Source organism: Delphinapterus leucas, chromosome 20 (assembly GCF_059928025.1).
Source record: "Delphinapterus leucas isolate spDelLeu-1000000601 "Yukka" chromosome 20, BTC_Dleu_Yukka2, whole genome shotgun sequence".
NCBI classification, from domain to species: domain Eukaryota; kingdom Metazoa; phylum Chordata; class Mammalia; order Artiodactyla; family Monodontidae; genus Delphinapterus; species Delphinapterus leucas.
The window spans coordinates 8,205,953-8,220,538 of record NC_143148.1 but is presented as its reverse complement, the minus strand read 5'-3'; the positions used below and the strand labels follow the sequence as shown (position 1 = coordinate 8,220,538).

Below are 14,586 nucleotides of genomic sequence, written 5' to 3'. Positions count from 1 at the left end.
GCCGTGGTCCCTGTGGGCACTGGAGGAAACGGCAGCCATGCGGTGGAGTGGGCAGGGTTCCGGCATGGCAAACGGGAGGACCCAGAGCTCTGGTCCTCGCTCTGTCACTAGCTGGATCACCTGGAACGTGTCACTGAATCTCTCTGGTCCTGAGCGGGGCTGGCTGTCAAACTAGAGACTTGGACCAGATTTAGATTGATGGTTTGAGGGCTGCGTTCAAAGAGGTGCCCCCTCCCGACCCTGAATCAACCCAAGCAGCCCTGCTCCTGCATTTTCCATAAGAGGCTTCTGGACAAATTCCTCTAAACAGAAGGTCCGTTGGCTTAGCTTACAAGAAAGAAAGAAAAAAAACCTTTGAAAAACCCCACAGCAGTGGCTAAACATACAGGATCCAGCAGCAGGAAGCCGGGGTACCAACCCCACCCCTGTGGCTCACCCGGCTAAGCCTCGATTTCCTCCGCAACAAAGTGAGGGTGCTCTGAGGGTCCCATGAGCTCACCCGTGTAACGCACATTGCCTGGCGCTTATGAGACGCTCGGAAACGCCAGCTACCTGCCTCCTGAAGCTTCCAGAGCCATCCTACGGCAGAACTGGAGGCGGCTAAGGAAAGTCTCAGCAGACGTCTAGGGCATTTGGCGAAATCAGGGGGCAAAACTCCAAAAGGTTACAAGGGCCAAGCAAGTAAACCAAGTGAAGGAAACAGGCCAGGTGTGAAGCCAATCTGGAGGGAAACATGGAAAAGATTTGACTTTCCTTTGAACTTCACAAAACCACAAAACAACAGCGTCAGCCCAGTAAGAGATGGTATCAACCCCTCAGCCAAGTCCTGGGGACTTGGTGGTGGAGGGAGGGGAAGCTCATGTCCCAGCCATTCACTCCAGCCATCTGCTGCCACCCAGACACGAGGACCTGGCATTGTCAGACTGATGGGGTTTTTTTCAAGAGAAGCCAGAAATCCCGATTTTAATGTGAAAATCTGGTTTTTAAAGGCTCTCTAGGGAGAATTGTCAGGGAAGTTCTATGCCAAGATACGAAGAATCTTCGAGATTTTTTTCCTCCACAACCTCTTCCCTGGTGGAGTCATGAGGAGTCAGGGTGCAGCTCAGAGTCTCAGGAAGCCCAGTTTCTCATCTCCCTGCTCCTCTCAGGCCTGGATCGCCTGCGGATGGCAGACGGGATAAAGCAGAGGCAGAGAGAGGGGCTGGGGTGCCGGGCGGACCCCACAAATGCCAGAGAGAGGGCAAGGAGTAGCCAAAGAAAGGCATCGTTTTCCTCAGTTTATTTCAAGAGAACAAAGAATCAACCATCAATTCTGTACAAAAACATGGCCATAGAGCCACGGTGACCCTTGGGCCAACCCCCTTCCCATGCGCCCCTAAACTGCCAAAAAACAAGGACATGACCAAAAAACCCAAACTCTGGAAAAAATTATTATGAAAAATCAGGGGAGAACTTCCCTCCCCTCTTCTCTCTCCCCAATGCAGAAGTTTGGGCGTGGGGAGGTTGTGTCCATGACAACGGTGGGAGGTCTGGCAGGCGGGTGTCGGCAGATTTAGTGTTTGGCAACCAGTGGGGCTGAGGGGTTAGGATCCAGAAGGAAGCCAGGGGGCTCAGGGGAGGGAAAAGATCTCCAACCCTGCCGTGCCCCACAGGACACTCGAAAACAGTTTATAAAAATTGGGGCCAGAGAGTAGAAAAGAAAGGAGTCATCAGAATCAAAACCTAAATAGAGGAAAGATTTTTTTTTTTCTTCTCTAAAAGGCAAAAAAACTACAAACAGCCCAGGTCCTGAGCTGCCCCAAGACTTGGGTCCTCCACTGCCCCCTGAAACCTGGCAGGAGCAGGGCTGGGGAGTACCGAGAGGTGGGTTCTTAAAAAAGTTCCCCTGGATGGGAAGGCTCTTCATCTTTCGTCACCTTCCTCTGCCTCTCGCAGCTGCCCCGGAGAGGGATGGCGAGGACCAGGGCTACGCCGGCAAACTCAGCTTCTTCCCCTTGAGGACTGGGGGGAGAGAAAGGGGGGCGGGCATGACCAAGGGGTCCCTCGTGGAGGGGACAGCCTCCCACGCCCACAGCAGGGGCTTGGATGCTGGGCTGGGCAGAGATGCAGGAGGGGCAGCCCCAGGACTCCGGATTATCAGCTGGGGGTGGGGCCGGGGACCAGGCTCCCGGCCTAGGGGCTGAGCCATGGAGCCCCGGAGGAGGCCCCATTTCCCCTAATGCTGGCTGCTCCCCTTCCATCCTGGAAGGGCTGGAGGCCTTGGCTCTCGGGGGGCGCTGGGGTCAGAGGGCCTGGCAGGCTGGCTGGGCGAGACCACCCGCTTCTGCCCTCTCAGCCTTAATCCTCAGGGGGCGTGGCTGCCTTCAGGCCTCTGTCCTCCTGTCTCCTCTTCCCTTCACACTGATTGACTGAACTTCCAAGGTCTTTGCTTTAATCATCGTCTCTAAAAGGCCTCCCCCAGACCACACCCTCTCCATGTAAAGTAACCCCCTCACCCTCCACCATTGTTCACCAACACATCCCTGGTTCCTTTCTGTCACTGCCCTTCTCACTGTCAGCAATCATCTCTCTTGTTTATTCACCACCTCCCCCGACTACAATACAAAGGGAAGGGAGGGCCTTGTCCATCTTTTCTCCTAAGCTTGTATCCCCAGAGCCTAGCCCCGGCCAGGGACATAGACAGTGCTCCATAAATTTGTTGGTTGAATGAATGAATGAATCTTGGTGGGCCTGAGTCCCTGAGGGTAAGGACAGAGGTCCATGAGCAGAGAGGAGGCCCTCCCTTCTCTGAACGCTGCTGGGGCCTGGGAGATGGGAATTCTGGATCTGTTACGGGTGTGAGACTGAAAGACTTTGGATCTGGAACCTTGGGGCAGGAGGAGGGCTTAGGACACATTCCAAGAGAGGAAAAGTCAGAGGCCACCCCTGCCTGCCCCTCTCTTTGTCCTGTCTTCCCTCGAGGGATACAGGGCTGGGGAGATGAAGCTGAGGCCCCAGGGAGGGTGGGAGCTGGGGAAGGAGCAGGCTCCCTACCAGCCGGCCCCCCACGCTGGCTACCTTTGGTGATGTAGAGGTAGAAGAAATCACAGTAGAGGACCGTCTGGACCAGGCCTGCCACGATGGCGATAAGGTCGAAGAAGCCTTCAAAGTGGTAGCGCCAGATCCAGTTGAAGAGATAGAGCGTGCGGTAGACACCCAGCGCAAACAAGTAGTGGCTGGTGATGGTCTCCGCCTCGCCTGTCTTGCTCACCATGAACAGCTGCGGCAGGATGGCCACGGACTCCAGGTAGATGGAGAAGGTCCAGAGGATCTGCGGGGAGGCCGGGGCGTGGGAGCAGAGGGCAGGACGAGGCGGGAGGGGACAGGGAAGAAGAGAAGGGTGAGGATGGTGGACATTGTGGCTACAGGTGCAGTGATGTTGGAGAGTGGGTGACAGGTACCACAATGCCTGCCGGGCACTCACTGTGTGCCAGACACCGCTTTCCTGCCCCACCTGTATTCTCTCGTTTAATCCCCACGATGACCCCATGAGGGAGGTACTATTATCAGCATCCCCTTCTTTTTTTTTGTTTTATTTTTTGGTTGTGCCGCAAGGCTTGAGGGATCTTAGTTCCCCGACCAGGGAGGGAACTGGACCCCGGCAGTGAAAACACCAGGTCCTAACCACTGGACCACCAGGGAATTCCCAGCATCCCCTTCTACCGATGAGGAAACTGAGGCCCAGAGAGGGTAAGAGGCTTGCCCAGGACGTGGCTAGGAAGCGGCAGAGCTGGGATTTGAACCAAGGGTTCTGAGCCGGTGTTTGTGAGCACTTTGAATTTACACCCCTCCCAAGGGCAGCCCAGGTTGGGATCTTGGCTGTGAGATGTCCCTTCTATGAGATCTTGGGCAAGAGACCCAGATTCTCGGAGCCTCTGCTTCCTCACCTCTAAAATGGGGATGATTCTGGGAATTCCTTGGCGGTCCAGTGGTGAGGGCTCCGTATTTTCACTGCTGAGGGCCCAGGTTCAATCCCTGTTTGGGGAACTAAGATCCCACAAACTACATGGCACAGCCCTGCCCCCCACAAAAAAGGGGATGATTTTCCTGCCTTGGTAGGGGCGACATTCAATGTGCAATCTTTAGAGACATAAATCAGACTGTGTCACTCCCTGGCTTAAAACCCTCTTGTAGCTACTTCTTATCACATCCAGAATAAAACCCAAGTTCCTAACCTTGGCCTTCAAGGCCCTCCTCAATCCAGCTTCATCTTCTACTCCCTCCCCTCGCCCTCCAGGCTACAACTACCTGGGCCTTCCATCTGGTCCTCCAACACACCAAGCTCCTTCCTGCCCCAGGGCCTTTGCACTTGCTGTTCCTTCAGCTCTTCCCCCAGACAGTCACATTCTGCCTCTTCCACCTCCTTCCAATCTCAGCTCATCAGTCACCTCCTGAGAGAGGTCCTCCCTGACCATCCTTCCCCCTGGATGGTCACATCCCCTGTCTTATCTTCTTCCTGGCAGCTCTGACCAGACTGTGAGCTCCGTGAGGTCCAGGAGCCTACATCTTGGGCACCCTGTGGGCCCAGCACCTGGCACAGTGCCTGGCACATATTCGATGCCTGGATGAATGCATGAGCGATTGGAAGCAAGGTCCCCAAGTGCTTGTCACAGGCCATCATTTAGGGAGCAGTGACAAGCATCATTCGTAAGCAGGACAGGGCATCCCAGGAGGGAGAGACGAAGAGATGGCAGGCAGCTGTCAGCCCCTTTTCAGTCCTCAGCTCCCTGAAAGTCCCACCTGGGGTGAGTTGTGATCTGTAGACCCACCGAAACCTCCGCTCAGACAACAAAGCCAGCTGGCAGGTGTGGTTCCTCCTGGGTTGTTTTGGTTTGTGGGAAGGAAGTGGGGACCTTCAGGATGTATTCCTAAGAACTGACGTTTACATAGCATTTACTACATCCAAGGCACTGTTCTATGCACCTTATGGGTATTAACTGGCTTATGCTTTAACCCTATGAGGTAAGTCCTATTGTTATCCCCCTTATACAGATGAGGAGACTGAGGCCCACGGGATCAGTAACTCGTCCAAGGCCACGCAGCTAAGATGTGGGTGGAAACAGATTCCTACCCAGGCAGCTAGACTTCAGGGCTTGTTCCCATAATTATATGGGATATCAGGTTAGTTGAGGCTCTCGGGAAACATACCCATTAAATTGATACATACCGATTGTTAGCCTTGGGGAGTAGAATCATGACGTAAGAGGAGAGAGAAGGTCTATTGCATTTTACTTTATCCATTTGTGACGTCTGAATTTTTAAAGAATTGTTTCCTTCTATGATTAAAAAATAATTTTTCAGCATGCACCTATTGATAGCATGGGCTTTGAAAGCAGGCAGACCTGGGTTCAAATTCTGTGAGGTCTCCCCTCTGAGCCTCACCTCAGTCCTCCAAGAAATAGGGATGAGTATGCCCACTTCCCCAAGAGGCCAACGGATCAGACGGAATGATGACGGATTTGGAATGGCCAGCTCAGAGCAGGACACACAATTGGTGCCAATACTTTGCACAAGTGACCTCCCCACCTCTGAATGAGGGAACCACACAAGCTGGAGTCAAGAATCCTGGGTCCTGGTCCGGCCTCCTCCACCTGGAGCAAGCCCCACTGCCTTCCCCCAGCCTCGGTCTCCCCATCGGCAAAAGGGGCCCAGCTCAGTGGGTGCTCCATGCAAGGTGATGCTGATGATAAATTTGCAAAGTCCAGGCCCTGCAGCCAAGCTTGGGGTTCCTGCCACAGTGCAGTGCAGCCTCCCTCTGACATTTCCAGGACCCCTGGGTCAAAGTCACCCTCAGTCACACTCAGTCAGATTTGTCTAGCCTGCAGGGTGCTTTTAGAAATAGATCTGGAATCTGTAGCCAAAACTGTAAAGTTTTCCCTCAGGAAAACTCCTGAACTGTGGCTTGTGTTGAAAACATCATCACATCTGGCTGCTCAGTGGCAGCTGGCAGAATCTTAGTTCCCCGACCAGGGATCGAACCCGTGCCCCCTGCCTTGGAAGTGTGTAGTCTTAATCACTGGACTGCCAGGGAAGTCCCAGGGCCAGCTTCTTACAAGGCAGGAGTGAGTGGTCCTGGGGGAGGAAAGACTGCTCTGAATTTGATTCCTGCCAGCCCCAGGAGGCAGATCACAGATTTAGCAAAGTCCCTCTCGAAATTCCTCCCAGGAATTTGTACAGGTCCCACCAAAATGCCATGCAATAAAAACCATGACAGCTAGCGTTTAGGAGTAAAAGGATCCACATGGTCCTAAACACTGCAAGCACTGAACAAACATGGACCGCACTTCCTAGCTACTGCCAGACACTGTGCTTTACCAATATTAACCCCTCATCAAAGCCTATGAAGCAGGAACTGATTATCCCCATTTCACAGACAAGAAAACTGAGGCACAGAGAAATTACATGACTTGCCCAAAGTCTCACAGCTGCTAAGTGGGCTTCAAATCCCAGTTCTCTGGTTCTAGAGTCTCTGTGTCTAACCACTACGTGATGCTGTCTAATCTCAGTAAATCCTCACAATGACCTGATCTCGACTTTACAAATAGGGAAACTGAGGCACAGAAAGGTCAAGTTCCATGCCCAAGGTCATGCTAATAGAAAGTAACAGATCCAAATCCAAGTAGCCTGGCCCCCCAGAGCCCCGTTCCCAACTCCTGAACTATTCATTAGGCCAATGACTTTGGAAGAGTCATTTCAACTCCCTAAGCCTCAGTTTTCTCATCTACAAAATGGGGCTGCTATGAAAAGTAATGAGTTAATGTATGTGAAATGCTGAGAGCAGCGTCTGGCACATAGTGAGTGCTGCTGCTGTTACATTACTATCATTTGACCCCAGAGCCCCTGTTTTGAACTTTATGTCCTAAAAGAAGGAAGTCTGAGCAAACCCTACAGAAGGAAGCCTCTGAGTGGGTCCACTGTCACCTGCTGTTCTCCCACAGCCCACCCCACCACTACAGACCCTGCAGGTGGCCTACCTCTAGAGGAGTAAAGTCATGGTTGACCAAGAATGCCAGGATGGCCGTGGGAACAACGAGGAACTCCACTCGGAACGTGTCGTGGTTCCCATCGTAAGTGGCTTTGAACTTGCTGTAAATCATCCAGACCGTGGTGAAAGAACAGGCGATGTAGACCACCTGTCGAAGGGGAGGATGCGGAGGGTGCTTCAGCTCCAAGCACAGGGTCCGAGCCCCCAGTAGACTTAGACCCAGCCCCAGGAGTCCAGGCCCCCAGCCTCTCCTCCCTCAGGCTTAGCAGTCTGGACCCCTAGCCCCATCCTCCCTCAGACCCAAAAGTCTGGGACCCACATTCCCTCCTCCCTCGGACCCTCCCCGGCTCCCCCCTCAGGAGGGCTCGGCAGGTTAGGAAAAGCCTTTACCTTCATGCACGTGTTGTAGAGTGAGATGTAGTTGGTGAAGAGGTCCAGGTAGCGGGCAGTGAACACCACAGCAAACAGGGCCTGGCTCTTCCCCGAAATCCCTGTGGTCCAGAGAAATGGGGATGGGGGAGGCTGAAGGTGGGCTGCACGGCCAGTAAACCGAGGCCCAGGGCCCCGGGCGAGCCAGAGGGGTTCTGGAGTGCAGCTGTCCCTGGAGGCCTCCCCAGCTCCGCCGGCCTAAGCAGGGCCTTTTCCCACGGCCCACAGCCAGGGGGCAGCCCGGCCCCAAAGCTACTCCAGCCCGAGGCTCTGTCCCAGGCTAGGCCTCGTGGCCACCTCCGGCCCCCTCAGGGTCCTCCCACAGTCCGGATCCAAGGTGGAGCCTTGGGAGGACCCCACTTGACCTCAGCCCTCCGGAACAGGTCGCCTACCTCCCGCTCCCTTTCTGGCGGCCACAGTCCACGTCACCAACTCCCAGCCGCCTCCCTGCCTGCCACAGCTCCCTGTTCCCAGCCCTGGGAACCCTAAGGCCACCCAGATAGGGGCCGGGGGAGGCTGAATTGGGTTCCTGGAGCCACCCCCACCAAACTGGATGCATCCCCAGTTTGGGGAAAGGAGCTGACCCCCTGGTGACCCCGGACCTGGAAGGGGGATCCCCAGCAAGCAGTGGCGGGGAGGAACCCGTCCCCCTATGCCTCCAAACCTTTCCCCGAGTCCTGGAATGTCTCCCGCATTCTCCCCCCTTCTCCGGCCCCGGTGGGCGTCTCACCGGCACACGAGCGGGACTTCCAGATTTTGAGCAGCAGCAAGATGATGGCTAGGAGGTGGGAGAGGTCTCCCAGGAATCGGAAGAGATTCATGGCTGAGGGGATCTGGCGGGGCTGGGCTGGAGGGAGTCAGGCTGAAGGGGGGCTGCCCCCCGGGGCTGCTGTTCTGGCCGGGCGGCTGGGCTGGGGGGCGGGAGAGGTGCCCTCGGGTGGGCTCCGCTCCGGGGAGGGGGCTCTGGGCGGGGTCGCCGAGGCCGGAGCTGGTGGCCGAGCCAGAGCTAGGAAGAGGGAGGCCGGCGGGAGGGAGGGGGAGGAGTTCGGGCGGGAGGCTCCGCCCCCGAGGGCGGAGTCCCGGCTCTCCAGCGCCCTCTACCTCGCACCCCCACCCACCCACCCCCCGCTTGCAGAGTTGGCGCCGAATTTACCCCCCTAAGGCCGCCTCCCAGGAACTTGCAGGGTCGCTGGGACCCGAAACTCGCAAATCCGGCACCAGTTCCCCCAGGCAGTCTGTGCCTCTCTGTAAAGGTTGCAGCCCAGCCGCACAGATTTTGCCCTTGACAGCGATTCGGGAGGCAGATCTCTGAGATTTAAAAATCTTAGACAGGGACCCAGAGGCTGGCTTTACAGGGGCCTCCAGCTCCAATGCACTCAAAAGACAAGAGAGCAGTCCCCAGTCCCCCTCTCAGACTCAGAAGTCTGGGTCCCCAGCACCTTCATCCCCCAGGACCCAGGAGTCCAGGACCCCAGCCCCTCCTCCCTCAGACCCAAGAGTCTAGCCCCCCTTCCTTGGGACTTAGGGTCCCACTCAACAATCTTGTGTCTCAAGCATCCTAGACCCAGGAATCTAGATGCACAATCCTTTCCTCCCTCTGGGACCCACAAATTCAGGTGCCCAGTCTCTTCTTTTTCAGAAATGTAAGGCTTCACTCCTGCTCTCCCAGACCCTGGAGTCAGCAGCCCACAGCTCTGGCTCCAGCCCCTCCTCCAGAGCTGCCCCCTCACAGGCACACATACACACCCTCAGGAGCCCAGGTGTCCTGCGCCACACTCCACCACAGCACTTTATAGAAGCGCTGGGCTTAGCCTCTCTAGCAGGAAGGGCAGGAGCTGGACAGCTGGCCTTGAGGGCCAGGAACAGGCTGTGTCTAGGAGGGGACACACATTGCTTTCCTCCTGGATGTCTGAGTACCCACGGGTGATGGATGTCAGGGTCCGTCAGTAAAAGAAGGGGTACAGAGGTAGTAGTTTCCTCAGATTGCTGGATGGATTAGGCGCCTGAGGGTGACATCCATCAGTCTTGGATTTGTGGGCCGCTGAGGGTGGTTTGCGTTAAGGGGTCAGTTTGTCTGAGTGCCTAAAAGGGACTCAGGCCTGGAGGAGGGGGCCCAGATTACTAGGTAGCAGTGGAGAAGGGAGCTAGGGGCTTGGACTCCTGGGTCTGAGGGAGGAGGGGGCTGGGGGCCTGGACTCTTGGCTTCATGATGGAGACCTAGTTTGCAGGCCTGGCCTTCCGGGGCAATAGAAGCCAAAAGATGGGTCCTAGCATGGCGGAGAACCAAGTCTGGGAATGGCCTCCTGCTTCACAAGCCTCAAAGTGGGGAGGGGGCAGACGGCAGAAGCCCCGGGCTCTGGAGTCCAAGTCCCAATCTGATGTCTCAGTGCTGGGGCCTGAGTCCCTGCCTGTTCCCCACCCCTTCCTCCCCGTTTTATTTGCAGCCCCTCACTCTCTTGTCCCAGGAGGAAGGCAGAAGCTGGGAGCTGGGGAGGGGGGTGGCCCCCTCCCCCAGCCCTGGCAGGAGGAGGGGTCCCCAGGGAGGCCAAGAGGGGGGGCTGTGGGTCTCCCGGCAGGGGCGGACGGGGACTGAATGTTAATCACATCCCGAGCGAGTGTGTGTGTGTGAGAACAGAGCGAGTGTGCGAATCCCTCCCGCTCCAGCTCCTCCAAGCTGTGGCCACCGCCCTCCGCCCACAGCCTCCCACGGCCACCGGTGCCCAGCTGGGGGGGTGTCGGCCCGGGTGGGTCCGCCCGGCCCCCAGGGATCTCTCGTGCGTCTGCCATCTGCCCGGTGAGGATCTGTGTGTCCGGGTGTCTGGGGCTGGGCTGATGGGGGGGGGTGTGTCTATAAGGGCTGCGGCGGCTGAGGGAGGGAGGGAGGGTTCTGTCTGTCCGTCTCGACCCTGAGCCACCTGCCTGGGTGTCGCGGGCCCCCCAGTTTCCTCCCTCCGAGCCCCCCCCAAACCCGGATGGATGGTGTGTACCTGGGCTCTGTGCCTCCTGCCTTCGTCCGGCCGGGCTTCTGGCGTCCCCGGCTGCCTGTGTCCTCCTGTCTGTCCGAACAGCCCCTGACGGCAGTGGCAGCCCGGCCCCATCAGACCCGTGTGTGTGTGTGTGTGTGTGTGTGTGTGTGTGTGTGTGTGTGTCGCTCCTCAAGCTCCGGGGGTGTTGAGGGGAATCCCAGGGAAGTGAGGTGGTGCGTGTGTGTATGGTGTGTGTTTCTGCCTGTATTTAAGAGTGGGGGAAGGAGGGGGGTCGTCTGGAGGTGCCCAAGCGAGGAAGGGGCGAGCAGTCCCCCCGACAGGCACTCTTCCGCCCCTCAGGCACACACACACACACACACACACACACACACGCCACCGGCTTCAGAGGTGACCCAGTCAGACAGACAGACAGACACAGAAGCCGGAGGGGGGGAGCGCTAAGGGCACAAAGGGGGGGGATGCGAATGAGCCAGGGAGAGGCGGGACCGGACACATGGACGGGGGGGAGGAGCCGGGGCTGAAGCGGCAGAGGGGGGCACCCCGGGTGGGCGGAGGGGGGATCCCCACGGGGTCGGGGCAGCGAGAGGACACCCCGACAGCCTCCGCAATGTCCGGGGCCCAACTTCCAGCGCAACATGTGTAGCAGCGTCCTCGCCTAGTCTGAGTGGCCGCAACCTTGGGGGACAGACAGGGCAGGACGGACCGAAGAAGAGGAGGGAGAGCTGGAGCCAGGGACGGGCAGGAGGTCCCCTCCACTGCCGCCGCCCCAGGGCCTGCCCCCCCACCCCCTCCGCGGCTCCCTGAGCCCTCCGCCGAATCTTCGGGTCGCTGGACTCCGGTTCCTTTCCTGGCACCCTCGCAATACCCCCCACAGAACAGGGTCATGAGAAGGTAAGGCTGGGGTAGGGGATGCAGGGGTGGGGGTGGGAACGCGGATCCCCAAATCTAGGACAGGGAAAGTTGGCCAGGGGCCTCCGGGAAGGACGGGGATTGAATGGGGAACAGGGGTCTCTGGGGGCCTCTCTGCCCCCTATCTCCTTCTCCCTCTCTGAGCCCTTTTTCCCAGGTCTCTACACCTCAGGTCTCCTAACCCCCCATTTCTGACACTTTGATCCCTCTCCCCAGCCCCATACACCTGACGCCCCATCTCCCTCTCTATCCCCCATCTCTCCATCTCACCTTCCCTCTGCCCCACCCCACCCCCTGCCCGCATCAGTCTCCCCCCCACCTCGCCTGTCCTCCTCCCTCTCTCCTCTCCATCTCCCCTCCCTCCTCAGCTGTGAGTCTGCTATTAATACCTCTACCAAGGACCTTGAGAGCATCCAGGCCCTGGCACCCCTCGCCCCAAGCTACCATCCCTTCCTCAAGGTTCTGGAATACCCTTCTAGCCTCTTCCAAGCACCAGGATTAGGGTGGGGAGAGAACAGGGCTGGAGGGGGGGAACGGGACGCCGTCTGCAGCACGACGCGAAGGTGGGGGGGGCGGGCTGTTGATCGAAGTGGCCTCTCCTCTCTTCTGTGATGGATGGGGGGGAGTGATGGAGACAGGGACACACCAGGAATCTCTGCACCCTCCTCCTCAGCTGAGGGACAGGCTGTACTGTGCATAGGACCTGGGTGGGGTGACTCGGGGCGACTGGAGCTGGGGGGTGCCCAGGATGATGGGACGAATGGGGCTTGAGACCAAAAGGGGTCCTTTAAGGGAGGAGAGGGCTATGGGCCTGGATTCCTGGGTCCTGGGCATAAAGGAGGCTGGGCAGCTGGATTCCTGAGTAGGGGGCAGGAGTGAGCCGGGACTCCTGGATCCTGGGAAAGGATGGAACTGAGCACCAGGACTCCTGGGTCCTGGGGAAGGAGGGGGCCCAACAGCCAGGACTCCCGAGTCTGTGGGAGAAGTTGGAGGATAGGGCTTCTGTGTCTGAGGGAGAAGGGGGCTGGGGGCTCAGTATCCTGAGCCCCTGATGGGGAGGGGATGGTGGTCTGGACTCTTTGGCCCCCTGGGGATGGAAGTGGGGACAGAAACTCATGAGGAGGTGGAGATTGGAGGCCTGGACAATGTGATCCCTGGGGGTGTAGGTTTGGGGGGTTGGAACGCCAGAGTCCCTCAGTGGCTGGGGATACTGCTTCTCTATCTGTCCCTGGAGGGGTGGGAGACTGCCCTCCCAAATCCCTCACAGGCGAGAACTTGGCATCCAGCCTCCTAAGAAGGGTGGGGCTGGAGCTGCCTTCTTGGGCTTCAGCAGGAAGTAGGACCCCGGGGTCCCCAAGGCCAGAGGCCAGGCAGGGGTGAGTCTGAGAGAGGCAGAGGGGCTGAAGGGGTGAGCAGCCACCAGGAAGGGTGGGGAGAACGTGTGTTATCCTGGGGTGGGGGTGGGGGCGCCAGGCCACAGCTGTGGGTTATTTTGGGGCAGAGGGGGGCTATTCTGAGCACTGATTGAGCCAGCTGCTTGGGGAAGGGCAGTGGAGAGGAGGGGCGAGGGGGAGCCAGGATTTGGGTATGCTGAGAGCCCCTGCCCCCATCCCTAGGGAGACAGTGGCCCAGGGTCCCTGGGAAGGCTGGAAGGGTGTGGGGGGTGAGGCCTCTAGGCAGCGGAAGGGGTGTGGGCCTTTCCCCTACCCTAGCTGTCTGTGGGGTGGATAGAGGCCTGCGCTACCATGGCAACCGGACAGGAGCCTGATTGACAGTAAAGAGTGAACCCTTCCTTGTCTGGACCCTCACCCCTTCGAGAAGCCCCTTCTGTAGGCTCTAAATCCTGAGAACCAGGAGTTCAGGCCCCCAGTGCCCTGCTCCCTCAGATCCAGGAGCCAGGAGTCTGGGCTCCCAGCCTGACCACCCCAGGCAGCTAGTATTCAACAGGGACACAGGAAGAGACGCTGTATTGCCTCTCATTTACTAAATTGCTCTGGGCTGGGAGCCAGGGACCCCCGCTCCCCCCAGCTCTCCACAGCTGTGCCCCCCAACCCCGCAGCTCAGACTGGGCCATGACTCTTTCTAGCTCTCATTGAGAATGGGGGGACAGGGACAGGAATAAGGGGCCAAAAATGGGTTGGGGGTTGTGCTCAAATGGAGGGGTAAGGTCGTGGGGGGCATATTCTCTCCGCAGGATCCCCACTAATTTCTTTTTCTCTTTCTCTCCCCCCACACACCTGACCCCTTTTCCCTTTCTCTTTTTTTGTTCCCCTTCACTTTTTCTTCCTTTTATTTTTGATCCCTCCTGCCACTCGCCTTCCTGGCCTTCCTTTCATGTCTGTGCTGGGCACCTCCCTGGCGGGGGTCTTGCTCTTTGCCTCGCTATTTCTGTCTTCTTGTGTTTTCTGTCTTCTTGTGTTTTCTGTCTGCTCTGCCTGCCTTCTCGCGCAATCTCTGATTTTGCCTGGTTCTCCATCTCTTGTGTGCGTGTCTCTTGCTGGCTGTGGGGTCTCTGTCTCCGTCTTCCTGGGTTTCTTTCCATCTTCCTCTCTCTGTCCAACTTTCTCGTTCCTCTTATGTCTCCCACCTTCCTTCATCTATCTCTGCATCACTCCTGCCTCTCATTCCCTCCCTGTATCTGTCACTCCGCCTTATCTCTCTCTGCCTCTGTTACTCTGAGCCTCTCTATCCCTGTCTGTTTCTCCTTCCATCTCCCTCCTTCTCCCCATCACTCTCTCTCCCTGACCATCTCTCTGTGACTGTTTTCATCTCTTCCTATCTTCCTGGGTCTCTCTCTGCTCCTGTTCTGATCCCATCTCTGTGGGTCTGTTTCCCATCTGTCCTGTCTCATTGTCCTCCCCCTTCCTACCTTGTCTATCTCTTCTCCCTACCACTGTATCTTCTCTGTCCCCATTACCCACCTCCACTCTCTTTGCCTCTGTATCTCTCCCTCGGTCTCTGTCTCTCCTTTGCTTCTGTATCTCTCCCTTTGCCTCTATATCTCTCTGTCCGTGTCTCTCCCTCTATCACCCCAACCTTTCTCACTTCTACCTGAGTCCCTGTCTCCTTGTATCTCTCCTTCTCCCTGTATCTCTTCCTATACCTTGTCTCCCTGTCTGTCTTTCCATCTCTGTGTCTCTCATTCGTATCTCTCTCTGCTCCCCGTGTCTCCCCGTCTCTGCGTCCCACCCTCCTCCGTGTCCCTCCCCGCGTGCCTGCGTGCTTAGAGGCCGCCCG

At 57.5% G+C, this 14,586-nt stretch overlaps 1 protein-coding gene across 2 annotated transcripts; it reads right to left on the bottom strand.

Annotated features, from left to right (window-relative positions):
• Nucleotides 1–1,264: 1,264 nt before the first annotated feature.
• Nucleotides 1,265–8,444, bottom strand: KDELR1 (KDEL endoplasmic reticulum protein retention receptor 1). 2 transcript variants are annotated; one of them, XM_089902628.1, is made up of 5 exons: nucleotides 8,118–8,444; nucleotides 7,415–7,515; nucleotides 7,014–7,172; nucleotides 3,058–3,310; nucleotides 1,265–2,001 (listed from the first exon to the last, which is right to left on the bottom strand). In XM_089902628.1, the coding sequence occupies exons 1-5, from the start codon at nucleotides 8,272–8,274 to the stop codon at nucleotides 1,967–1,969; spliced, it is 705 nt and encodes a 234-aa protein (XP_089758754.1). In that variant the 5' UTR covers nucleotides 8,275–8,444; the 3' UTR covers nucleotides 1,265–1,966. The 2 variants fall into 2 exon arrangements, with proteins under 2 accessions (XP_089758754.1, XP_022440901.1); XM_022585193.2 differs by having other exon boundaries at nucleotides 8,184–8,439.
• Nucleotides 8,445–14,586: the final 6,142 nt, after the last annotated feature.